The sequence below is a fragment of the Gouania willdenowi genome, chromosome 11, assembly GCF_900634775.1.
Source record: "Gouania willdenowi chromosome 11, fGouWil2.1, whole genome shotgun sequence".
NCBI classification, from domain to species: domain Eukaryota; kingdom Metazoa; phylum Chordata; class Actinopteri; order Blenniiformes; family Gobiesocidae; genus Gouania; species Gouania willdenowi.
The window spans coordinates 19,035,697-19,062,477 of record NC_041054.1 but is presented as its reverse complement, the minus strand read 5'-3'; the positions used below and the strand labels follow the sequence as shown (position 1 = coordinate 19,062,477).

At 39.0% G+C, this 26,781-nt stretch overlaps 2 protein-coding genes across 4 annotated transcripts; both read right to left on the bottom strand.

Moving 5' to 3' along the window:
• Positions 1–1,774: 1,774 nt before the first annotated feature.
• LOC114472135 (sodium-dependent neutral amino acid transporter B(0)AT1-like) lies at positions 1,775–11,142 on the bottom strand. 3 transcript variants are annotated; one of them, XM_028461254.1, is made up of 12 exons: positions 10,537–11,140; positions 9,656–9,796; positions 7,681–7,818; positions 7,431–7,612; positions 7,238–7,348; positions 7,057–7,169; positions 6,849–6,977; positions 5,185–5,341; positions 4,902–5,106; positions 4,641–4,800; positions 3,309–3,471; positions 1,775–3,214 (listed from the first exon to the last, which is right to left on the bottom strand). In XM_028461254.1, the coding sequence occupies exons 1-12, from the start codon at positions 10,733–10,735 to the stop codon at positions 3,020–3,022; spliced, it is 1,893 nt and encodes a 630-aa protein (XP_028317055.1). In that variant the 5' UTR covers positions 10,736–11,140; the 3' UTR covers positions 1,775–3,019. The 3 variants fall into 3 exon arrangements, with proteins under 3 accessions (XP_028317055.1, XP_028317058.1, XP_028317057.1); XM_028461257.1 differs by having other exon boundaries at positions 9,880–10,679; XM_028461256.1 differs by lacking the exon at positions 6,849–6,977 and having other exon boundaries at positions 10,537–11,142.
• A 7,990-nt stretch (positions 11,143–19,132) lies between these two features.
• Positions 19,133–26,703, bottom strand: LOC114472348 (sodium-dependent neutral amino acid transporter B(0)AT1-like). The gene is made up of 12 exons (XM_028461574.1): positions 26,317–26,703; positions 24,898–25,038; positions 23,058–23,195; positions 22,793–22,974; positions 21,901–22,011; positions 21,713–21,825; positions 21,485–21,613; positions 20,377–20,533; positions 20,104–20,308; positions 19,862–20,021; positions 19,636–19,798; positions 19,133–19,497 (listed from the first exon to the last, which is right to left on the bottom strand). The coding sequence occupies exons 1-12, from the start codon at positions 26,513–26,515 to the stop codon at positions 19,342–19,344; spliced, it is 1,854 nt and encodes a 617-aa protein (XP_028317375.1). The 5' UTR covers positions 26,516–26,703; the 3' UTR covers positions 19,133–19,341.
• Between the last annotated feature and the right edge of the window lie 78 nt (positions 26,704–26,781).

Below are 26,781 nucleotides of genomic sequence, written 5' to 3'. Positions count from 1 at the left end.
AATCATTAATAGCCTCTGTAAAAAATAACTATTTATTTTGATAGATTTTTTTAAAGCTATAGGGAGCCATTGCATAAGAGTCAAAGAGCCACATTAGGCCTCAGAGCCATAGGTTGCAGACCCCTGCCCTGGGAGAACCTCAGCTGAACATCTGGCCTGGCATCATAGTCCATCAGTTCTGGCCCATACATGCTGATTCTGATGAGGCCCTCCTCTTTGGTGTGGAATCGTGTACGCTCAACATGCACTCCGTGACCGTCACTATGCCCAGTGAGCTCAGCGCGCTCTCCCACCCTGCCCCAGGGTTGTTGGATTGGTACCTCTTTTTGGCTTGCGGTCTGTGGGGCCTCCTTGGGGGCAGTACGGTCTCTGGAGGTGTGGTTTGGGCATCTTTAGGTCCGGCGTGAAGGCTTCCATTATATCCTTTATTCAATTTCTATACAGGATATGAGATTATATAGTTTGTGTGAAAATACATGATGAATACCAAGAATGATGCACCTTATTAAATGGCGAGGACAAGACACAGACTGCAGGAAAACATGGTACAGTGTTGGCAGGTCTGCCTGCATGGAAACACCTGGTGCTAGACTATGTGTGTGACTATGTGGGGGATGAACTACAACCCTGTGACTACTGTGTCTGTGTGGGCAACACCTGTTGGAGGACTGTGTGTAGATAGAATGAGGGTGTGGTCGGTCAGTAGTGGAAGATAAGGCTCCACCTAAACCACAATGTGCCTGTCTGGGCATCACTCGCATCCAACCACCACCATTTTCCCCCCACGATAAGGAGGGGGTGGTGGTTTATTGTGTTTGAATGTAATGTTGGTATTCTACAAATTTAGATGTTACTTCCTCTTTTTAGGGTTAGGGCTTTGTCTCTAGTGGTTAATTTTATGCTTTTATATGATATACGCTTCGTTGATTTTAAGTTTAGCCTTAAAGGTGGAGAGAGTAGCAGCCCTTGTACTGAGAATGGGAGCTGGTTCCAAAGGCGAGGAGCCTGGTAGCTGAACACTCTGCCTCCTGTTCTACTTCTAGCATGTTTGGAACTTTCAGTAGACCAGCAAACTGAGAGTGGCGTGTTCTGCCTGGACGATAGGGCACTAACAGGTCTTTAAGATATACAGTAGTTTAATCATGTATAGCTTTGTATGCTAAGAGGAAGATTTTAAACTCTATAGATTTTACAGGAAGCCAATACCAGAGAAACAAAAACCGTGTTAATTCAGCTCATCTTCAACCATGTTGCTTTGAATCTGTTTCTTTTGTTTGTGTTTAAGTAATTTCATTGATGATCAGTTTGAAATCGATCCGAACTCAGAATAGTGTGTGTAAATGAGCAGCTAGAGTGTTGATCCCTGCCTGAAAGACCATGAATGCGCTTTTACAATTGATTCAATGGATACACTTCATGATCTGCTAAACAAAGGCTGCATGTGCTCCAGATAAGCTGCTTTGCTGATCATCCTGGTGAGAAAGGTTAAATCTCAGTAGGTCATATCTGGAAGGGCCAGTGTCCAAAAGAGGAAATGACTCTTTTGGACTCTTATACAGTTAAAACTAACTAATCAACCTCAAAATAAATAAAACGTGCCATATAAATAATTGCATATGTTACATAATTCTATAGGCATTCAAAATAGACATGAGTTAGGGTTAGAGTCATATGGTCTAGTGCAGTGTTTCTCAAATGGGGGTACGTATTCCCATATGGGTACCTGAAATAGGAAGAGTGGGAAATTAACAAATCAAAGCATTAAAACATGGGGTTTCATAATGTTTATTTTTAGCTAGAAAATGATGATCACTATAATGATGATGGAAATGATCTTGATTAGAAAATAAACTGAAAATGCAAAAGTCAATCTTGTTTCCACACCAGGCGGGAGATGACGGGAAATGATAAAACCATAGAAATAAATCTATCCAGGAGGCACTAAATACTGTTTCATTCCACCCATTTATAAAATGAAATTCTTTAAAATGTGTTATCACTTGTTCATTTAATCATTATGCTCTATAGTTGTTGTTTAAATGTATTCTGAGCAAAATGTTGAAGTCGGACGAAAGGGGGGTACTTGGATTCAGAAATATGAAAAAGGGAGTTCTTGAGCCAAACAAGTTGGAGAACTACTGGTGTATAATGAATGAATGTTAGGGGAAGGGGAGCCCAAAGTGTCCAAACACTCACATTTTATTACACATTTACTCCAAGTCATTTTTACATTTATATTTACTGTTTGATGACACCTCATATTTCTTATAGTGATATTTGTAAAAAAAAAAAAAAAAAAAATCAGTTCTTTATCCTGTCCAGCCTTCATTTAGAAAGTATAATTTTCTTTAAATTTATGATCAATCATGAAGTTCTTCTTCAATCTCTTTTGATTCCTTCTAACATGAAGTTTGAATAATGTGTAAATGCAATGATATCAAATGTCCAGTGAAGCTTTGTTCCTTTGAATAAAGACGTGTCGTTGTCTGTCATGTGGATTTCTTTCTTTGAACAGAGAAACATGACAGAGAGCAGAGAGATATCCTGGATATGTTCATCCAGCTTCGTAGTAGAGGCCTCGGCCTCTCAGCCAAACGCCTGATTCAGATTAGCAAACAGGTGGAGAGGAAGTGTATAACCATCACATCATTATTTATTGTGTGTGTGATGGAAATCAGGACAAAAACGCACCAAAAACTCAATTTAAAGGGTGATCTGTTTCGTAAAAATGTTGTGCCCAGCCAATTCAGTGACAACTTACACAAAGAACCAAAGCATTTGTAATAACAAAACATATAAAACCACTGTCTTACTATATAGTTTACAAAAAGTCATTGAAAAATCCCAAATTCACTTTAGCAATGATAAAGTGCATCAGAAAATATTAACATTTTGCAGTAAAATGCCTACTCTACTTTAGAACCATGTGGATGTGTTGTTAATTCAGTTTATCAAAGCAATTTGGCAAGATAGTTTGCCAAATATTAAAATGACACTGCTGCACACTCATTTTACTCTATTATGCTTTATCTGGTGGAGAAATACAATCTTGACTGTTTTTTGTATTTGCTCTTTTTCTTTTTAAGAGTCGCACATATACAAGACGATACAATGCGTAGACAGGCACAGCAAGACTGGGAACTCCAGCCAAAAGGAAAATGACTGCGTTAATCCACAAAGGGTAAGGTACTGACGACAATGCTGGGAAGTCATCCTGTAACCCAAAGAACATCAGCACTTTTAGGTTACATGCTGCAATATCAATTATATTCACAGAAAATGATCACCACTATTATCTTCATACTCACAGAATTAGGATCCCATACTAAGTAGGTGAGCTTCTCCTGAGCTTGATTTATCAAATAGAAAACAAGTATAACGAGAATGATGATAGGACTGAGGAACCGCCAGGAAAGCTGCCACAGAATCGACGGTTTGTGTCCGATCATGAACTTTATATCTTCATTAAACCTGCCAGAGAGGAAAGCCTTGTTAGTTTGCCCTTGGAGTGTAAAAATGGAGACCGCAGATCATTTTCCACCCCAGAATTGTTCAAAACAAAGTTTCTTTGTCCTGATTCCTTTTTTACGCAAAAAGTAAAGTGGCCAGAATGTGCAGAAAATATCAAAAAACAAAATACAAGTAACTTTCACCATCTGCCCTGAAATTTGAAGAGTAAAGGAGCAGTTTAAGAGGCCCTAAAAAAAACTTTGGACATCTGTGTTTGCTCCGTTCTCCGACCGAAACTCGAAGAACACAGACACCACGTAATGCTGAAATTTGAATTGGCTATATAACCATATCCCTGCAGTATTTGACTGCAGTGCCAGGACCACATCAAGGATGATTTCAAGTAGGGATGCACCAATACCACTTTCCCAAACTGATTCAAGACCATTACTTTGGTATGTACTTGCCGATCCCAAGTATCGCACACAAAAAGATATCAAGCAAAGTACAATGAATTGGAAGACATGTTTTATTAACTTCTCTCGTTACAACAAATGTTAATATATTACATTAAAAAATCATTTAAAAATTGACCATAAAACTAGCATTTTAAAACATTTTCTGTGGTTCCCCTGGTGGCCAATCCCCAAAAATACAACAAAAATAACAGTTCACATTCAAAGCCAATAGATACAATGCGTATCTGTTCCTGGTATCAGTGAACTTTAACAAGTACGAGTATATTGGTGAAGTATTGGATCGATACCTGATACTGGTATCGGTGAATCCCTAATTTCAAGTACAGAACATAAATCTACGTTGCTTGGTTGGTAATAATACAAGGCTTTGACTTGGCTCAATGAAATATTTTGCCATGTGTGGCACAGTTGAAAACAGTGATATATGAGTAGAATATGGAGGTACAGCATTTGGAATTTGAGGCCTTCACTAAAAATGAGTTTTTCGTGTTGTTGACAAATGTATAATAGTTACGTTCATCATCTTCACAACACTGGAATTGTCAGTCAGACACTGGCATTGGCCAGTGAGATCGCAGCATGTATCTTACCATTTTAGCCCCGTTAGAACTGAAGTGACATTGAATGCTGAACATGTGTGTGAGAAAATTTAGAAAAAGAGTTTAACCTGCCTATGCTAATTTGAGATAATGACTGTGAATGTATGCAAACCTGTCAATGCCATAGATGTACACCACTGCAATCATCTCAAACAGTCCAATGGTCAGCAGGGGAACAGATCCAACAAAATTGTCAAAGAGAGTTACCCAATAAAATCCTGAATGCTGCGCAAACAGGAGGGAGATGATGAATCCAAATAAACAAGTCACTCCTGGGAACACACACACACAAAAAAAAGGTATTTGTTTTAAACCAAAATTTGGTCCATTTGTCTATGGATTGCCGATGTCTAAAAGTGAGCATATCAATGACCTGTCAATGCTTCTTGTGGCCATTTTTTAGGTAACATATTCAGATCTAATAAAGGGATCACCACTCCCTCAATGTTCCCAATCAAGGTGGAGATTCCCAGGCAGAGGAGCATGAGGAAAAATAGGACGGACCAAACTGGAGAAGCAGGCATCTTGGTGATTGCCTCAGTGAAAACAATAAAGGCCAGACCTGTTCCTTCAACTCCCTGAAAAACACCAATTCAGGTCAGGCAAAGAAAAAGCTAAAGCAGTAGGAAATGAAAAAGAGCTTTTGATTCACTTACCTCACTGAGAAACTGTTGCAAGTTACAGGTTTTAATGTCAAGTCCTGAAATAACATTATGGTAGGAGCTGTTCAGTTGAAGGTAGGCTGCATCGTAGTTGCTTGCGGTGATGTTTCCCTCAGGAAGATTAAATTCATTCAGTAACTTTAAGATGTTTCTGGAAAATTGGACGTCACAGCATGTTTAGTGTTACATTTATAGATTACATACACTGTAAAATGCAGTGTGAGGTTTTAAAGGTATAGTTTGCAATCCTGTTCAGAAACACTTTTTGTTATACTGGGTGAAATGGTATTTCCATCCTGAGAGCGGTCAATACATGATGTATTCAGAGAAAAGAATGAAAAGAGTCAGACCTCTGTGGAGGCTAGAGTCCTCGAAAAACTCTGACCAACCCTTTCTATTCGGTCTGAATGGAAAGAACCAATCAGACGCCTTCATGTCTCTTCTGAAAACCAACTCTAAAGTGGATCAGGCAAGAGAGTTTTAGAGTGACGCGCTCGCTTTGACCAATAGATGAGACACTCTTATTCTCATTTCGGCCCAGAGAACTCTCTACTCCACTAATGGCACCACCAAGCAACTAGCTGATGTAATTGCATCCCAGACTGTTTGGAACAGATCAAAAAGTGTGCTGTGAACACAAACCGAGCCAAATCGAGATGCTAAATTTATCAGTGCTGCTGCACTGTTGCAAAAATCAACAAACAGTCAGTCGGGCCAGCCTCCCTTGTCTTTTGATTGTGTATGTAGACTGTAGTTGACCTGTAACTTCGGGATAAGGATTGGCTCTTGGGGCTGGGTCGGTCGGGCTGGAGTGCAAAGCGGGACTGGGCTTGTGCCGCGGCTAGAGGAGCAGCCGTCATCGCCACTCGGCCCTCCTCGCTGCATCGGTGGTGCCCCCCCCTACTCCCTGGTCTCGTCGCCGTTGTTAGCCAGAGTCGGGGCGGACGGGGGACTGGCGACCTGGCGTGCGCAGGTGGGTCGGTGGCATGTTTTTAGCCTCCTCAGAAGCAGTTTTAAAATTTTTGCTTGCCTCGGCCATGACCATGAGTCGAACAAGCAAAAAAATAGTAGCAAAAGCCTTAACCCAATGAGGATATTCGAGTCTGTGGTCATGTGACTGCCGTAAAGTGATACGTTCTCCAGGCATTCTCCAGATCACATGACCTGGCCAAAGACCGACCGTCTCTCCAAACTTACATGGGCGGTATTTCAAGAGGGAAGCCCCGCTCGGAGCATTGATAGTATCAAGCGCTGTATATTGGCCTGAGGAATCATTTAAAATAACTCATATGGGTCAATTTTAAAGTCTGCGGTGTGCCTTTAAGAGAAGAAGAAGAAGAAGGAGAGTTCATAAAAGTACAATGCAGCCAAAAATACAACTTTCAGCATTACTTGTGATGGTTTGACCATCTAAACAGGAAAGAAAGATTCAAAACTGTAGGCAGAAAAGAAGGTATATGAGGCTCATTTAAGTATGTGGGCTCGTGTCTTTGGATAGTGCACTGACAGGACAGGGAGGAGCAGAGGGTAGGTGCAACTTTCAAATCTTGCTAGATCTCCAACATTGCAGACTATACCTTTAAGTAATTGTATGGAATAGTTAAAATTGTCATTGAAATAACTTCCTAATGCCCCATGAAGCCACTATGACTACTCACTCACTAATACAGGTGTCATATTTCTCAGTGGCTCTGAAGCCAATGACTGTGTAAGTCACTGTAGCTGCGTAGATCGAGGTGAAGCAAGTAATGGCTGACAGGATCACAGCGTCTTGCATGCAGTTGTTGCTTGAAGAACACAGGACATTGATCACTTAAGCACAGCTGACAGAAAAAAAAGCAATTGGGACTTGTGAAAATCACTTACTGAACAGGGTTGTAGCTCGAGAAGGAGATGAGGCCACCCCACCCCAGACTAAAGGCGTAGAAGACTTGAGCGCCTGCATCTAGCCATGTTGTTGATTTCATTAATTCTGCTAACTGGAAGAGTGAAACCGAACATATGATGCATTTATTTTATTTCATAACAACTTTTAAAGGCAACTCACATCTGGTGTGAAGAGGAACTTTACTCCATTCATGGCCCCTTTAAGAGTCAGTCCTCGAACCAGGAAGATGGCCAGCACGACGTAGGGCAGGATGGCTGTGAAGTACACAGCCTGAAAGTTAGAAAAAAAAAAAATGTAGTTGTTAATGCAGTTTGTAGATGTCTCTTTGCTTCTAGATGTAGGTTAATCATACCTTTCCAGAACTACTGATGCCTTTTACGTAACAGATAAAGATGACTGCCCACGCAACAAGCAAACAAACCACCATTGGCCAGTGGATACCTCCAGAGTCACTGATAGAAGTAGAAGTGCTCAGCGTTACTCGGTAAAAGTAATAATCCACAGTAGAGCTTTCTTGACACTCTGGTATATATGCTAGAGGAAAGATAATAATGGTATACTTTGGGCTGTTGTAGTGAATAAGTATGTTTTGGGGTTTTTACCTGTCTTGTTGTCATTTAGAGGGCAGTCAGTCCAAGGCAGTGGGTCTTCAAAGGAATTGAAGAAGTACCACATGATCCAGGCTATTAAAGTGTTGTAGTACAGTCCAATCAGTAAGGACACCAACATGGAGGCAATACCTGAGGACGATATTAGTTACATTATTTGAGATTTTAATGTTTCGGGTTATCCCAGTTTTAATTAGTTTCCTTCAACGCCTTTAAATGTACTTTAGGGATCTAATAATAGAGTTCATTTTCAAAACTAAGAGAATAAGAAAGCCAGAAAGCAGAACTTTTTCATTGTTTACAAGCAAAATCAAGCAGCAAAAAGAAAATTACAGTACATAGAGTTGTTGTGCTGTTAACTGCACAAATTGGCAAAAAAATTGAGTAATTATTCTCCGGGGATCTCATCTATTTGCTAAAAGAAGGCCATTAAAAGGACAGATTAGGGTCTGAAGGTTGTAAAGTTGTATCATAGATCCCTGTGCACGTCCATCCAGGCATCATAAGATAGTTTTATTTTTAGTCGCTGTCTCTTCCTGGGTAGGACACGTGCCCTCAAAATACAAAACCCAGAATCAGTGTCATAAAACTTTAGGTTTTGCACGTAACCACACATACATAATCATACATAATTAAACATTTGTATAGACACAAATTGTCCATTGTGTACTGGGATTTTCTATGAGATAACTGTATATGCTGGGCCATATGACAGCTGGCCATTTGGACATATCTGAAACCATTCGTCACTAGGAATATTTTTAAGAACAGGCTCAAGACCCACCTTTTCAAATTAGCTTTTAACTAATTATTTATTAATTTTAGGATTGTAACTTTTGTTGTTTTTGTAGTTTTAGGATTGTTTAGGATAGTTTTAAGATTGTTATCTTTTATGTTTTTTTTTTTTTTTTTAATAGTTTTAGGATTGTTATACTTGTTGTTTTTGTAGTTTTAGGATTGTTTAGGATAGTTTTAAGATTGTTATCTTTTATGTTTTTTTTTTTTTTTTAATAGTTTTAGGATTGTTATACTTGTAGTTTTTATAGTTTTAGGATTGTTATCTTTTATGTTGTTTAGGATTACTATCCCAGTGTTTCTTCAGATGGAGCCCTCTGTGCATGGGGTTGTGATGGGCCATGGCTGCAGTTGTGGTGTCTGTCTCATGGCCCTCAGTGATAGTGAATGGCTTTTGCTATTTGCTGTGCTGGGCGCTCTGTATCAGCGCCCTGTGCCCATGGTCTGTGTCCTGTTCCTGGTGCAGACGGCTGTGTGATGTCTCCTTACCTAGATCCTCAGTACCCAGCCATGTGCCATTGTCTTTGTGTGTCTGTGTGTGGTGTGCGGGGTTTGTACGAGGTGGGTGTATTTTTAACAAAGTAAAAGCACTTTGAGCTGCATTTCTTTGTATGAAAAGCACTTTTAATAAATAAACATTGATTGATTGATTTGATTGATTGATAATATATGGGTCTGGTCATTTCTCAACCTTACTGAGGCCAAGTTTCTTGAGGTAATAGATCCAGTTTGTGTTGCTTAGTCTCTTGATATAATTGGTCTGAGCCATCTCTGTTCCAGACCAAGCTAAATAATTATGAAAAGTGTAGTGTAATCTATATTTACAGTGACTTTGTTGTTTATAACTATTGTTTGCAGGCCGTAAAGTAAGCTTGTTGTAAACATTTTTACTTTGTTACCATTAACTAAAGTTACCACTATGCTCCTGATATTGACATCTAAAACAACATCACAACCTGGTAAGTTCAGTAAAATTCATGGAAATTTCAGCAACTGTTTTTCGAATTTGTGATGCAGTGAAAGACAAATTGATTTTTTTATAAAATTATATTTGATTGCAATTGAGTTGAGGAGAACTTACAAACAATACAGGTATATATTGGTATGTCTCTACTCCGAAGCAGTCTTTTTTGTACACAAGAAAATCTGTTGTCTATTTCAATCAATAACTTACCCAAACCAGTCAGGTAGGGGTTGATGGCCCTCCACACACCCACACTGCTTTTCCGGAGACGCTGGCCAATGGCAAACTCCATCAGCAGTAGAGGCATTCCTTCGAGCACCAACAGGATCACGTAGGGGATCAAGAAGGCTCCTGTTGGTTAGTGGCTCAGTCAGTTATTGCCAAATGTGAAAGTAGATTGTAGAACAAGTTTGCAAATTGAACAGAATTTTTACCCTGCACGTTGGTGGTCGGCAGAGTTCTGTCCTGAGCCCCTTTAGTCCTTACAGGACAGCCTTTCTGTGGTATGTCTCTTTTTTGGCTTACGGCTTCCTCCCCAGCCTAGCTCCTCTGTCCGCTGGTTTTGTTGCTATTGAGCTCATCTACAGTGTACTATGCTTTGTTTTAGTTTCATTGGGAACTGATCCATGGTCTATGGGCATTTATACAATAGCCTTTTCACAATATCAGTATTTTACGCTCTGCTCTGCTGGTTTTAACAGTTAGCTCACTCTATAAAGTCCAACAACACCAAACATGATCAATGTAGGGTCAGATTCTTCGACTTCAAATTGACATTGTTCATTCATCTGTCTCAAGTTCTCTGAGGTTGTGATGTATTTTCTCATTTCTATTATCCATGATGTAAACAGGCCTTGAACATCTACTTAAAAAGACCACAGAAATTCATGAGATTTTGTTACAGTTTCATGACAATGCCAAAAAAGCATGCATGCATGAACAACAAGAGACATACATATAAATGTATTTTTTTTTGTGATGCATTAAATAATATCTCAAATTCTGCACTGCTTCAAATTGCCCCCTTAAAAAACACAGGAGCAATGGCCAAAATATGGCACATCACCCTTTCTGATTGAATCTGAACTTACCTCCTCCGTGGCTTTGGCACAAGTAGGGGAATCTCCATACATTGCCGATTCCAATACAAATGCCCACACAGGTTAAAATGTACTCGGCTTTGTTGTTCCACTTTGGCCTATCTGCCAACTCTTCCTTGTCCATCCTCTCCAGATCTTCATAGTTTGGAATTCTTTGATCCAGTCCAGGGTTAGAAAGTCTCAGCTTCATATTGATCCGTTATGACACAGAGATGTGATACCGTCGTTGTCGTTGGTCAAACTGACAGCTTACCTACAGGCAACTTGGCAAGGGTGAAACCTGTTTATGATCTTTTACTTTATCTGCTTCTGATGATAGATTAACAAGTGCACCATGTGCTTTTCTATTTGCATACTGTCATATCATTCAGTGAAACATTAAACATTTAAAGACATTGTGGAGATTTTTTTCATTTTCACATTACAAAGTAGCTCAACTTACTCTATGTAATAGCTCACTCATCCAAAGTCTATCTGACACATCGCTTTCCCCCTCTGAAGTCTCGGACCTGATAATGGAGCGATAACCTTTGCAGAGCGCATATGTGGACAATGAGATTAGAGTCCTTACTGCTCCAATGAAATCAAAAAGTTTGAAATGTGCATCCAATTCACTCCTGACTGAGTGGAATTATACTGGGAGAACTTAAAGATACCACCTAGAAAAAGAAGGAAACCTTTGCACCTGCACAGTGTGACAGAGTTCATTGAGAATATAAAGGGGGACGATTTCATGGTAAAATAAAGATAAGATTAATGTACTTAGAACTCACTAATTTATTGCAAAACATTTATTAGTCTTGACATTTTTTGAATACATGTGCCAGTAATCAGTTGAGCTGGTAAAGATATATTTTCTCTCTACTGTAAAATATGCAAAAACTAAACATAAAACAAAATTAAGTATAGCATGCAAAACATTGCTGATTAAATGAAGGCTTTTTTTGGTGAAAGCCTGTGTAAGGTTGGAAAAAATGGTTTGAAATGGAGAAATAGATCATATGCATTGATCTGAGTAAAATAGTACAGTTAGAATTTTATTCTTAAGAAGCCCTCATTTAACAAATATTACCAGTCGAGTGTGAAATGCTGTAAAGAACTCTTTGCTATATTTACATTATGTTGTAGACTTCTCCTATCTGCATGTATTTTCTGTGTAATCCAGCTTTTCCAGTAGTCCAGATAAATGTTTAATGGGTTTTTTTAAATAAGCCACACCGAGAGGCAGGGGTGAGCTTCTGTAAAAACATAAAACAAGTAAAGGGGACAGATTAATTGCAGAACGACAACCTTAATGTTGTCACTGCTTATCCTACCTCACAGACAGGACTTTTTTGGATAATTTCTCCTCTAAGGTTCATAAAATAACATGTGGTGTGCCTCAGGGATCAATTTTAGGCCCTGTTTTATTTAATCTGTATATGCTCCCTCTTGGAGTTGTCATCAGGAGGCACGGGGTGAACTTCCAAACTTTTGCTGACGATACACAGCTGTATATCTCCGTGTCTCCTGATGAAACTAGTCCAATGAATGCTCTTTTTAACTGTATTTTAGATACCAAATCCTGGATGGCAGAAAACTTTCTCCAGCTCAATTAGAACATAACTGAAGTTTAATTTCTCAGTTCTGAGGCCCAGAGAGAGAAATTTTTACCTAAACTTCAAACAGCATTGTTGTTTCCCTCTGAACAAGTTAAAAACTAACAAAATTAGGTTTTTATCACTTGAAGAAAATAGCCAGAGTCAGCCCTATTCACTCTCAGGCCAACAGATGCTAATGCATGCTTATATCACTAGTCGGATTGACTACTGTAATGCTCTGCTTTCTGGTCTTCCCAAAAAGAGTATTTCAAGTTTGCAATTATTACAGAATTCAGCAACACGTGTCCTGACAAAGACCAGGAGGAGGGAACACATTACACCCACCCAATTTTAAGGTCCTCTTGCTGGTTTTCAAGTGTCTTAATGGTTATGTACCTTCTTATCTTTCAGAACTACTTTTATTCTCTGAAATTTCCCATGCCCTGAGGTCCTCAGGCGCTGCCCTTTTAATAATCCTAAAAATCAGGACACGCACACACGGTGAGTATTCGTTCCAGTTTTAGTTTTAAGATTATCTTTTGCGTTGTTTTTACAGTTTTATGATTGTTATCTTTTGCGTTGTTTTTACAGTTTTATGATTGTTATCTTTTATGGTGTTCTTGTAGTTTTAGGATTGTTATCTTTTATGTTGTTTAGGATTACTAACCCAGTGTTTCCTCAGATGGAGCCCTCTGCACTAGGGGGCTGTGAGGGGTCGTGGCTGCAGTGTTGCTGTATCGTGGCCCTCAGTGATGGTGATTAGCTTTTCCTATTTTGCTCTCTGTCTTAGTGCCCTGTGCCCATGGTCTGTGTCCTGCCCCTGGTGCTGATGCCTCTTCTTTCCTAGATCCTCTGTACCCAGCCATGTGCCATTGTCCTTATTTTAACTTGTGTGTCTGTGTGTGGTGGACGGTGTTTGTATCCACAGGAATAGAATCCATAAATGCAAATGTGATTTGGATGCACAAATTTAAGTGTGCACACAAATCTTTTGAGAGTAACTTTACCCGGTAGATTCCTGTCGACTTCAATCCAGATGAAACCCATCTTCCTGACTACTTCCTGATTTGGGCATAATTTTGTTCAGCACCTGTTAGTGTTCTGGAACAGAAACTTATAGGTTTCAGCTGTCCATTGTAATTTTGGAGCAGTACTCCTTCCAAGCCATAACTAGTAGCATCTGCGCTAACAATGGTCGGCTTGTTTACATCTTGAAGGCTTCCTCTTGTGCTACAGTCCAAGTCCATACTACATCATTTTTGAGTAAGTCGTTGAGTGGCTTGGTTATTTCAGACAAGTTGGGTAGATATCTGCCAAGGTCGTGAATCATTTCCAGGATTCTCCTCAAGTCTGTGACATTGTTGGGTGGCTCAAGCTCTGTGATAGCCTTCACCTTTGTTTCATCAGGACGAATGCCATGCTCATCAATGCAATGTCCAAGATAGTTTAGTTGACTTTGACGTAGGAAACATTTCTCATGGTTTAGCTTTAAACCTGTTTTCTTGAGAGTTTGTAGGGCTTTCTGAAGCCTCACTTCATGTTCCTCTTGAGTGCTAGAGTAGATGATAATATCATCCATGTAAATTGCTACGCCGTCATGATCTTTCAGGAGTTCTGTCATTTCACGCGGAAATATTTCAGGTGCACTTGTAATTCTAAATGGCAGTCTATTGAAGTAGTACCTACCAAAGGGAGTTATGAATGTGGTAAGTTTGGCACTTTCAGGTCCAGTGGTATTTGCCAAAAACCACTAGCAGCGTCCAAGAGGGAAAACATCTTGGCTCCGGCAGGTTTAGGTAGGATGTTGTCGATAGTTGGTAAAACATTCCTTTCACTCTTCACTGCTTTGTTTAGATCCACACATATTCTTGTCTGTTTTTTGTTTTTCTTAGGAGCAGCAACAATTAGAGAACACCCCTCTGTTGGCTCCTTTATAGGTTGTATCACACCAGTGTCTACCATACGGTCAAGCTCCTTTTTCACTTTAGGGAGCATAGGTACTGACACACGCCTGGCAGTCGACACACTGTAGGGGACAGCATTCTCCTTAAGAGTGATCTTAATGGGTTTTATCTTCAGCTTACCAACATCTGTTGAGTCTTTCATCAGATCAGCTGTTTTGATCTCATCTATGTGCTTAATTAAACCCATTGCAACAGCAACATTGCAGCTGAGTAGGTGGCTGCTATGTGTTCCTCTTGTCACATTTATTTTGAACCTATATCTCATCCCTTTTATCACTGTGGTTGCTACAAAATGTTCAATACAATTCACTTTACCAAAGTGGCCAGTCTGCCTACTGTTTTCTTCAGTTGTGGCTTGCTTTTAAGCTGATTGAATGTCTCTTCAATAATGCTTGTATCAGCTCCTGAGTCTATCTTAAAGTATATTTCTATACCTTGTAATGGTAGTTTCACTGTCCATGCATTGCTGGTGTCCTCCACGTCTGTTATTTCTCCTAAGAAATAAGTATTTTTCTTCTCACTTTCTTTTATGGGTGCAGTTACCTCATTGACCACACGGGAGCGTCAAACGACAAATGCAAAATGTTCCAGCTTCTTACAGTTACGGCACTCTGCATTATGTGCTACGACCGCATCTGGAACATTTATGTCCTTTGTTTACATGTGTGGCTTGTTTTACTTTGGCTCCTTTAAACCGCTCTTTGACATTACTGTGCTACTGTTTCTCTCTGTTTGGCGGATGCTTATTGGCCACTGTCACGAATATTTTCATCTTTGACATCTACAAATGCACAGGTGTTTGCTAATTCGTGCAGGCTCCTAATGTATTCCTCCGCCGTCTCCCCTGGCCTTTGTTTGCGCTGATAGAAACGGGCTCTTTCGTGAATTGTATTCACTTTCGGCACAAAGTAGTTATCGAGTTTAGCCATAACAGTCTCATAATCTTCTTCATCCTCATCATCCTCTTCTGAAAGGTGAAAGTCTTAAATACCTGCTCAGCTTCTTTCCTGAGCGAGTAGAGCAGTGGGCAGACCTGCACCTCACCGTCTTCCTTGTTTAGCTTCGTTGCTATCCTGTAGCGTTGAAAGCGCTGGCGCCACTCCGGCCACTGCTCCGGCCGCGAGAAGTCAAAACACTCTGGAGGTGGGAACTTCGCCATCCCTGGACGTCTTCTGACACCATGTAGTGTTATGCAGAATAATTAGGAGGCAGCGACTGTATCTTGCTAACTTTAGTAGCTCAAGCTGCTTAACATACTACATGCGTTGCTCGACTGCTGGCTTACTTCCGATAGAGCACGTAACATAAAAACTAGTCCCTCCCGGTCGCATCATATCCTTACGTTGTTCATGTTACACCATGTAATAGCATGTTTATTTTACATACTTTTGGGATTTTTAAAAATTATCCTTGAACTACAATAGATTAACACCAAAAAGTTTCTCAATTTCAAAGCCCAGGTGTAGCTTTAGTCTATAGACATCTGCTTCATTTAATACTAGGGGTCCCTCTTGTGGCCAATTACCTACATTACTGTCTAATGCTTTTCCCCATTCAGAATATAGAGTATTTCAAACAGTTTGTATAAAAGATAAACAATGAAAGCCAGAGGTGAAAGTAACAGATTACAAGTACTAACGTTACTGTAATTGAGTTCAAAATCAGTAATTTTACTTAAGTATGTTTTAAAAGAAGTAAAGTAATTAATTGCATTTCTGGACCCAACCATTATTGAGTAAATTATAATTTTTTTGTTTTAAAATGATCAACGGACATTGTGAAACCACAATAAATGAAATGACCAGACAACAATCAAATGCATCACATCATAGCCGACCAATCAGATTAAACGTAATGCGCCAAAACAGTATTGAATGCTGGTTATTTTCTCAGTTTTAGAGTTAATAAATGTAGCTACACTTAAAGCCTGATCATTTTTTTCAATTTGTTTTTTGCATTGAAAATCTTGGTGTTATTTTCTCTTTTAAATAATTGTATTTTATACAGATGCCTTTGTGGAAAATAAATGAAGTTCCAATGCAGCAAGATTTGAGTTACTAAAAATAAACGTCGGTGGTGAAAGTAACTAGTAACTTTTACTTTGAGTACCATTTAATTGAGCTACTTTTTACTTGTAACTTTGGGTATGACTTACTTGTACTTGTACTAGAGTACAATTTTAGTCAAGTAACAGTACTACTTCTGCTGAAAGCCTTTTTTTTTTTTTTTTTTTTTTTCACTCACGTAACTTGTTATTGTTGCTGTGACACTACTCCTTTTATTTTACAATAACTATGCATTTTCAACTTGTCTGAAGCAACACACCCAAAATGCACTGATGTTTTAGCTACAGCTCTGGTTCTTGAATAACATTAAACAAATGCCTCCAATAAGAGCCAAACCAAAGAAGTCGGATCCCGATGTCACTCACAGTGATAAATATTGTACTAAAGCACAGTCTTGTCTACTATCCATAGTAATCACATTTTGCTCTTGTGCAATTTCATATTTTCCCTACTCATATCTGTCAAGTTTTGGATTTGAAAAAAAGGGAAATTTTCCGGCGTCCACTACGAGCCATCCCACCCGCCTAACCAAGCTCCAGTATTCCTTATATTCTAATATAGGTGTACAATAAATCTAAAATACCCACTTGTCAACCACTTACTAAATACAATTATGTGATTAGAATTTGGTAGGTCAACCTTTATTAACACTGAAATGCTGTGAACATTCCTACGAGGGCTGGACAATATGGACCAAAACTCATATCTCAATATATTTTCTCAAAATGATGATATACAATATAATATAAATATTAATAATTTTATCAAATAAAGTCTGACCAGAAAGACAATTCCGAGTTAAATTTGCTGATGCAAAATGCCACACAGGGACATTTATTAACAAACAGCTGCACAGTATGTGCACTCATTAATCATCTAACTGACCTTTACATGTTGTTCTGAGAAGTAAAAGCAGCGACTCCTAAAACTAGAATTTTGATACATTATATATACACAGTATATATATATATATAATGATATCTGAAATATTATAGTTTTCTATATCACCAAAATAGAAAACATCGATACATCTTGAATCTAGATATATCGCCCAGCCCTAATTCCTAAATTATAAAACAGCCTAAATAAAAACATAAATGTATATATGAAGCACATGTGTTTATTTAATATACAAGTCAACACATTGCATATTTATTGTTAATTTCTTGTTGCTTGTCTTTAAGTTAGATATTTACATTTTATTTTCATTATACAGTATATTTTCTGATAATTCCTCATGCTCACTCATGTGGTTCTCTGGTATTCACTAATGACTTATTCGACACATTTGTTGCAGACTTTACATCATTTAACACTTTTTGAAAGCAGTGTATATTTGTGGTGCTTGTGATTGGCTGATTTTTCATGGTGACTTACGTGGTTCTTTCCACTGTGGTAGACGTTCAAATCTCAGTTATTAATCTAACATAATGATGGCAGGAAAGAGGGGTAAAATATGGGAGTTTCCCGGCCAAAACGGGATACTTGACAGGTATGTCCCTACTTGAGCATTCAGTGATATGTTACAGAGCTGAGCTACTGGCAGCCTTCAGTTTAATTTTGTACAGCCCCCAAGGTAAATGCGAAAAAATGACTGCAAAAACACACGTAATGACAAATACAAAATACAACAGTAAAAAATACACAAAATGACAACAAAATACACAAATTAAGACAACAACATAGAGCAAAATAGCTTTCATCAGCTGACGAATGTTGGTCAGTCCATCAGATGAAAATATAAACCTTTCCTGTAGGATGTCATTGAGTAAATGAAGGGATTGCATCTATCCATAAACATTCTTTTTTTCCCTAAACACAGCTTCCACATCCACGTGCCAACCAGGATCTTCTAAGAATGGGCTGGCCATTTTCCAAGAGAACTAAGGAGCTGGGGCTTTTATAATCTCTCAGATCTTAGCCAGGAACTTAATCAGTCCTGAGTGACCAGGTTAGCCATTTAGCATCAGAAGTTAACTAGCGTTGTAGTATAGAACACACAGACTAAATAGTGCGATAAGAGGAAATCCTGCTTTGTAGTACAGGCCCAATATGAGAACAAAAATGCATAAAAACATATTCTGTTCTTCTCTGTATTTTCACCATCTCACAAAACCACTACCATTAATATATGTTTAGTTATAATATATAATATTAAACAATATAATATATAATGTATATTTATCATTTATATTCACACATTCAGCCAACTATAGATTTGCCAGGCACATTTTTTGAAACTTTAGTTAAAAGCCGATTTAAGTGAGTGAGTGCAGTGTGAGTGATGCACTTGCAATATATTGGAATATGAGAAAAATTAAACCTACCTTTATCGCACAAAATGTCTGCTGAAATTGTCAGCACAAACAGCGTCTTGATCTATGACCCCAGCCGGTCGCGCGTGTGCACTTCCAGAGTGTGAAAAGGCTTATGGGTTAAAGAGTAGAGAGAGTCCAATGCTATGTTAACTAGCTACTCAATACTCAATATACCTCTTTATTCACTCTTCTCTCAATCCAACCTACTCACCACAGATTGTAGAGCCCACAGGTGTTAGTTCTTATATAAGGGGCGGGGCTAACACCGCTTGTTTGTGACACAAGATGGTCCCAAAACGTCATATGATCTTGTTCTCAGCCAACAGCAAAAATCAACTGTAATATCCAAGTTTCAACCCATAGAAGGCAGTTACTCTGACATTTTACAACAAAATACGCCAAATTGAAATATTTTGACTAAAATGTTGAGTTGGACCAAGATCAATCAACAGCATTACTTCATACCCAAATACATTTGTATACAGCAGAAAATTGTGGTTTTGGGGTTTAGTTACTCTTGAAATATGTGAGAATATCACATTTGACGATGACAGCTCATTTAAGTGTGGAACAACCAAAACCAACAGTGGAGGAGTCACACGTAGTCAGCCCTGGATCACTTCTTCCTTCATACTGTAACTATGATCAAACACAAAGTCTTTAAACCAGTATTCAAACTTTATTAAGGTGCTCGTCAACTTGATTCACAGGGTTTTTTAAATACAGATAAATGCAATTCCAAGTTGCTAAAGGAGGAGGGTTTATCACCCCATCCTTGTTCTGTAGAATAAAAGCTAGTCTAATGTATATAGACTCCGCCAAGTAATGAGTGATGAGTATTTACTGCACACTGAGCCTGTTGTGAAGATTAATTTTTCCTTGGTATCTTTTTCCTACAGCGCACAAATATTAGCCGACATATTGCATAAAGCGGTGCTGCCAAACAGGGAATTCCAGCCAATAGGAAGATGACTGCATTGACCCATGAAGGATACGGTACCGATGCTAACGCCGGGAACGCCACCTGTTTGGCACAAAGCAGAACAATTAGTGAATCGGGTTAGCAATAGCTTTTAATAGAGAATCAAATTTGATTAAGTCTTGAATCTTTATAATCTAGAAGAATCAAAATTAATTTTTTTGTCATTATGTGTGTGCTTACAGAGTTAGGATCCCAAACTAAATAGGTCAGCTCCTGCTGGACTTGAGTCACAAGGTAAAATATTAGAATAACAAGGATGATTAGAGGACTGATGAACCTCCATGTAATCTGCCAGAAGAATGATGGTTTACGGCCCACCATGAACTTTATGTCTTCATTAAACCTGTAAAAAAGGGAAGTTTTAAAAAAAGTAAATACGATATTAATATTTTCTGTGAATAATTACCTGTCAATGCCATAGATGTACACCACAGATATCATCTCAAATAACCCAATGGTCAATAAGGGAAGAGATCCAGCAAAACTGTCAAAGAGAGTTACCCAATAAAATCCTGACTTCTGCGCAAACAAGATGGTGATGATGAAGGACAACAAACATGTTAGACCTGAAACACACATTTACAAATACCTTGCGTAAAACAAAAACATAAAAATGTTTAATGATGGTAGTGCAAGTGTGGGTTTTACCTGTTAGCACTTCATGTGGCCATGTTCGAGGGAATACTTTAAGGTCTTTCAGGGGTGCCACTACTGCTTCAATGTTTCCAAACAGGGTAGAGAGCCCCAAACACAAAAGCATTATGAAAAATAGGACAGACCAGACTGGAGAAGCAGGCATCTTGGTGATCGCCTCTGTGAAGACGATAAATGCCAGACCTGTCCCTTCCACTCCCTAAGCAAACACATCACAGTTCAGAGGAAACCTGAAGAAATTTTGGGAGCGATCATCTAACTTGTCACCTCACTGAGAAGTTTGTCTAAGCTGCAAGTTTGGATGTCAAGTCCGAGAACAATGTCAGGGTGGGAGCTGTTCAGCCTAGTGTAGGATGCATTGTAGTTGCTCGTGGTAATGTTGTTTTCAGGAAGATCGAATGCATTCAGTAACTTCAGGATGTTTCTGGTTGAAAACACAACAAAGATAGACCATGAACACATCCATCAAGATCAGCTCAAACTTTTAAAGGTCAGGGGAGTAATCTGTGGACCTCCTTATCATCATGAAGTCATACTTATAGATGTCGTAGGAAATACGTATTATCTTATTTATCTGCTTCTGATCAGTTTTAAAGAAAAATTTAACCAACCTCCTGGAACTTTTTTTCCTCCTACATTTGACCTTTTTGTTCCACATATGACCTTTTTCACAATTTTTTTTTGCCATATTTGGCTTATTTAAGCTACCCTTTCCCATTACATACCACCTGGTTCCTCTTTATTTGCCCATTTTCTGGCCACTCTTGACTGCTTTTTGCCCATTTTAGTCACTTTACACTCTTTTGGACCATGGCTGCCTCCACTCATTGTAAAAAAAAAAACAAAAAAAAAAAAACGTAGCAGACCGGCCCACCAAGACGATGCCCGGTATACCAGATAACCAGTCCACACCTGGTTGTGAGTGTTTAGCTGCCTCATGTTTTGCACTCAGGTGTGACTCGTTCCCAATCAGGCCTCCCCTATGTGTTTGGACGCATAATACGTGCTGATTCTTTATCAATGTTACCCTATTCGTGGCGTTTTTGTCCCTTGCTAATTTTCTTTGTGCCTCCTTGAGCTTCTTTTGGATTAGTTTTTTTTTGTTAGCCTGATGAATAAACATTGACTGGTTCTATGAATGCTACACCTGCCTGCTGCCTCCATCTCTTTCTGCGCTTGGGTCCACCACCACACAAACCCACCCGGCGTGAAAGGTGTCATTGTGTAGCATATCCAATCAAACCTGGTGGCTGCGGCACCCATTCCTCTCCAGGTTGGATGCAGTTCAATTATAAAATTGTCTAAGAAAATATTTTATTCCACATTAAAAATGCCCCTCAAAATACATTGCTAAATATATGTAAGCTTTACTCACTCATTGATGCAGGTGTCAAACTTGTCAGTGGCTCGAAAACCAATGATGGAATAGGTAACGACTGCAGCATAGATTGAGGTGAGCCCAGTGACGACGCTTAGGATCACAGCATCTTGAACACAGTTGTTACTAGGAAGAAGAAAGAAAAATAAAAACAAAATCTGATCTCAATAAGAAGATTTTGAATAACAATGTGCAAAATGCCTGCTTTAAAACTCATTGCCTTACTGAATAGGGTTGTAGCTGGAGAAAGAGATGAGGCCTCCCCACGCCAAACCAAAGGCATAAAACACCTGTGCACCTGCATCCAGCCAAGTTGTTGGATTAATAAGTTCGTCCACCTGAAACACACCATTTACGGGTTTGAGCCGTGCAAGGTGGCTCTTGTTAACTGCCTGACAAGGTGTAAATCACACATCTGGAGTGAAAAGGAACTTTATTCCATCCCAAGATCCTTTGAGAGTGAGTCCTCGCACCAGGAAGATGGCTAGCACAATGTATGGCAGCACGGCTGTGACGTACACTGCCTGAAAGCAGATAAATAAACAACTTTATTTAAATAATGTTTATTTTGCTTTTTCTCCTCTTCCCTGGCCTTAATATATAGATCAAAGTAAATATACAGCTATATTATTACTCTAGAAAAGGGAAGGATTCTATTTTCCCCTTTATCTATGGGGTGCAAAAAGTGTAAACATTTAGTATAAAAGTTGTAGCTAACACATTTTCATTATTTACCTCGCTTCTCTCATATTTAGCACATTTTCCGACATTTAACACATTTAACCACATATATAGAGGTAAAAAAAGAAAGCATTAAATCTAAATATTTTAATCTAAATGGTTAATGTTATATCTAAATGTTGTATCTATATCTTAATATTTACATCTAAATTTTAAATCTAAATCTAAATTTTAAATCTAAATGTTATGTTATATCTAAATGTTATATGTTTATCTAAATGTTATATGTTATATCTAAATGTTATATGTTTTATCTAAATGTTAAATCTAAGTCTAAATGTTAAATCTAAGTCTAAATATTTAATCAAAATGTTATATATCATATCATATCTAAATGCTTAATCTTATATCTAAATATTAAATCTAAATGTTAAATGTTAAAATAATATTCTTATAGTATAGAAATATTAAATATTGTCTGATAATAATTGTGCAAATGCCTATGGATATAAATACTACCATTCCTTTTTCAAAAAAAAAAACCCACCAACAATTGAAGACACTGCCTTTAAAACATAATAAAGTGGAGTTAAAAGAATAATGACAGATTTAGATTGACCATACCTTGCCTGAGGTGCTAACTCCTCTCATACAGCAGATTGCAACAACAGCCCAGGCACTTAAAAGACAAAGCACCATAGGCCACTGTAGTTCTCCAGAGTCAGCTATCGAGGGAGAAGTGTTTAACGTCACTCGGTAAAAGTAATAATCTACTGTGGAGCTCTCCTGACACTCTGGAATTAATCCTGTAAAGATGACCAACCAACGCGATTAGTTACAACACTTATATAGTGTGGGTGATTTGATGTGAAAGTGTAAAGTTATTTACCTGTACTGTTTTCATTGAGAGGACACTGCGTCCAAGGTAGTGGTTCTTGAAATGAATTGAAAAGATACCACAAGATCCAAGCAATTAAGGTGTTATAGTATAGTCCGACCAAAAAGGACACCATCATGGAGCCGATGCCTGAAAGAAAAGGCCCATAGCTCCAGACACAAAGGTTGTCTAAAAAGTCCCTCCTATCTCCTTTCCTATCCACTTTTCCTTTACCCCTGGAAGTGTTTAGGTGGTGGCCATGATAAGGAGCGTTAGAATTCACATTAAGCTAAGGAAAGGAGGCTCAATGCTTCCTTTATAACCTCCTTTAGCCTAGGAAACACTGATGCATCCTTTACCAAAGAAGATCAGATAATGCTGACCCACAACATTTCTTCTTGCTTCTCTCGACGAGGTCAGTCGCACTCTCTGTTTCTCCCTCCCTTCCGTCTTATCTCTCTCCTAGCTGCTGCTTTGTCAGGTCTTGTGAATCTAACAAGAGCCTCTCTCTGCAACTCATCCAAAACCGGAATAATGGAATTAATTAGTTGGTCTCTCAGTGCTATCGATCAGATTTTTTCGACGCAAAGAACCAGGGGTGGTGACCCCGCATGTCCAAGCGGGACATTTGCGGCTGGATACACACTTGACCCTTGGAACAAGTGGCGAGTTGTGTGTCTGTCCATCCTTTCCGTGGAAGACGTGGAGGACATCTACATGATTGGAATAATAATAGTAGGCATGCTGCTGATCGGAGCTGGTGGCTTCCTAATCTATCGAAAAATCCGTACTACGCTGGCGACTGTTTTGGAAAAGCTGCCAGTGATTTCTGAAGGATGTAGCAGGGCTCTGAACACTCAGACTCATGTGTTGATCGATATCAAAAGCAAGCAAGAGCTGCTTTTGGATCGTCTACGCGTTATGGATAACAACTGGGAGAAGTTCGAGACCCGGCTTGGAAGTGGAAACTAGGCCACTCATTGGATTACAGCAGAGAGACCCAGGACAGAAGGCTATTGGAAATTAACATAGCCTGTATCAAATCACATTGCTTATCTCCCTTTCAGCTCCCCAGCTGCCAAGGCTAAAGCCAAGGTTGTCTCAACTCTTATCACCAGGAAGTTTCTGCAGACGGCGGCTCTTACCCCCCACTCCCTCCCCCCGCTCCTTCCCTACATTCCTCCTGAAACTGTTGATGCTGAACTTTTCCACACATCATCTGGTTGTCAGTAACGCAGCTACAGGTCTTCAACTTCAAATGCCTCGTTGGCCATCTTTCCCCACCTCCCATCCGCAGCTGCATGGAGGCGTGGTTGCAGCGCCGACTGGCAGCACGCCCATGTCCCCAAACGGCTGGACTCCTGTTGTTCTTCCCACCTGACCCCCTCCCCCAGCCAACCTCCCACCCAACCCTTCCTACATGCCTTGTCTCGAGTTGTTTGACTGTGTCATGCTTACATTTATGTTTGCAGAGGCGGTTTTTTTCCTGGTTTCACACTGCTTTCTCTGTTTAGGGAAATCAGTTTCAAACTGGCAGTTTTTTTCCCCTCACCCCTCCTCTCCTCCTGTTATTGATCCCTTTTTTTCACCTAAATATGTGGGCGCCGCAAATGGCTGCTCCGGTGTGTTGATGTGTCTCCTTTCACTGCAACTACCTAGTCAAATTCCTCGTATTGTTCTAAACTGTACCTGGTCAATAAAGCTCTTCTGATTCTGATTCTGATTCTGATTCTGATTCTGATTCTAAAGGGACGCACACACCCGTTAAGGAAAAGTGGATAGGAAAGGAGATAGGGAGGGACTATTCGGACGCACACATAGCGTTACACAAATCTTAACCCAACTAACTTACCCACACCAGTCAAGTAGGGGTTGATGGACCTCCAAACACCCACACTGCCTTTCCGGAGACGTTGGCCAATGGCAAACTCCATCAGGAGGAGAGGCATTCCTTCAAGCACCAACAGGATCAAGTAGGGGATCAAGAAGGCTCCTTAAAAATGTAAAACATTAGGACGAAGTTATTTTGATCACAACATCTGGAGATAGGTGACAATCAAAGCCTTGAATATTTCCTTCCTTGTGAAATAAAGTTTGTTAAAAATCTAGTTTTATGATCTTTGTTATAGTTTCCTTACCAGGAATTATCTACAAGCACTGTGTGAGTTATGTCTAGTGACGAACCACATTCTGTACAGAGTGTTTTGAGGCTATAAGATCGTACTATTTCTGAAGACTAGATTGACGAGATAGATGGTCCATATAACTCTCTTCTCTGCATTTCTTATTTTTTAGGTTAGTGGAAATGGACGAATGGAGAAGAAAAACTATTTAATAATAAACGTTAAAGCTGATATCCAGAGTTTCTGAGAGGATATCATTTCAAAAGAATCATACATAAACATAGATTTCTCAGAAACTCCAGATATCAGCTTTAAAGAGTAGGTTTTGCTATGTATTGATCATAACGGTGTAGGTGATTTAGTCTGAACTGATACAAATTTGAGCATCAGGGGACTTATCTACGATACTTTGAACTAAGCTAAATATGACAGATTTACTTCTTGGGCTCAAAATTATTCCATTTGTGATGAAACCATTAACAAATAAAGAAATACAGTAAGTCAGAAGTGAAAAAAAAGAATGTGCTGTTGTGGTTTGATCAATTGACAAGTACAGTATGGATATGTAATCATTAACAGTATGAATATGTTGCAAGTTTTTTTAAAAAAAATTATTGTTGTACTTCAAATACCAAAATGTAGTTCCGTGTTAGTGTAATGTTAAAAAAAAAACTCACAATGATCTAGATAGTCAATAGTGTTTCTTTAAAGCTAAAGAGAACAAAGCATTGGAGAGTAAACATATATTTCAACCCAGTGGTGAACCATTCTCATGACGTAACAGTGACCTAGTTAAAAGCAAACCAAATGAATATATGTATGAATCCGCAGCTAAACATTTTAACCATGGTGTTAAAGTTTATTGAACGCATCAGCTGATGTTTCTGCGTACACATCGTAAACCATGGGGAGGTTATCCATTACCTACAAGGACTCCTTTTAACTGAGAATCATTACTTTATGGCCTCCTCTCTAATGCTACGTTGTGCCCATTAATAGGTCATTTATTTAACTTTCCCTTCAGCTTTATTTGAAAGTATTTTAAAGTGGATTCATAGGTTCTCCTCTCAGTAATCATTCATTCATTTTAAAGAGTTTGTATGGAAAAATCAATGTAAACAACATTGTAGATGATAGTTGGAACTCACCTCCTCCATGACTTTGACACAAGTAAGGAAAGCGCCAAACATTACCCAGGCCGACACAGAAGCCCACACAGGTTAAGATGTACTGGGCTTTGTTGTCCCACTTTGGTCCATCTGCAGATTCATTTTTTTCCATCTGTTCCAGGTCTTCATGGCAAGGTATCCGCTTATCCAGGCCAGGGTTAGGAATGACCAGTTTCATGGTAGCCAGCAATAGAATAGAAGTCTTTCTCCAATATTATAGTTGAGCTTTGTTGTCAGAGATCACTCTGGATCCATATTGATCCAAACCTGTGCTGGAAGGTAAAGGACTACAGAGTCTGAGAGGTATATGTTTGCTGCCTGTTGGAGCAGTGCGATAGGTTGTGTGTGTGAGCCACCTGGCAATCAATAACCTTATCATTGCCTTATCTGAGACACATGTATTTGACTTTTATAATTGATTAATCTAAGTGATTATAAAAATGC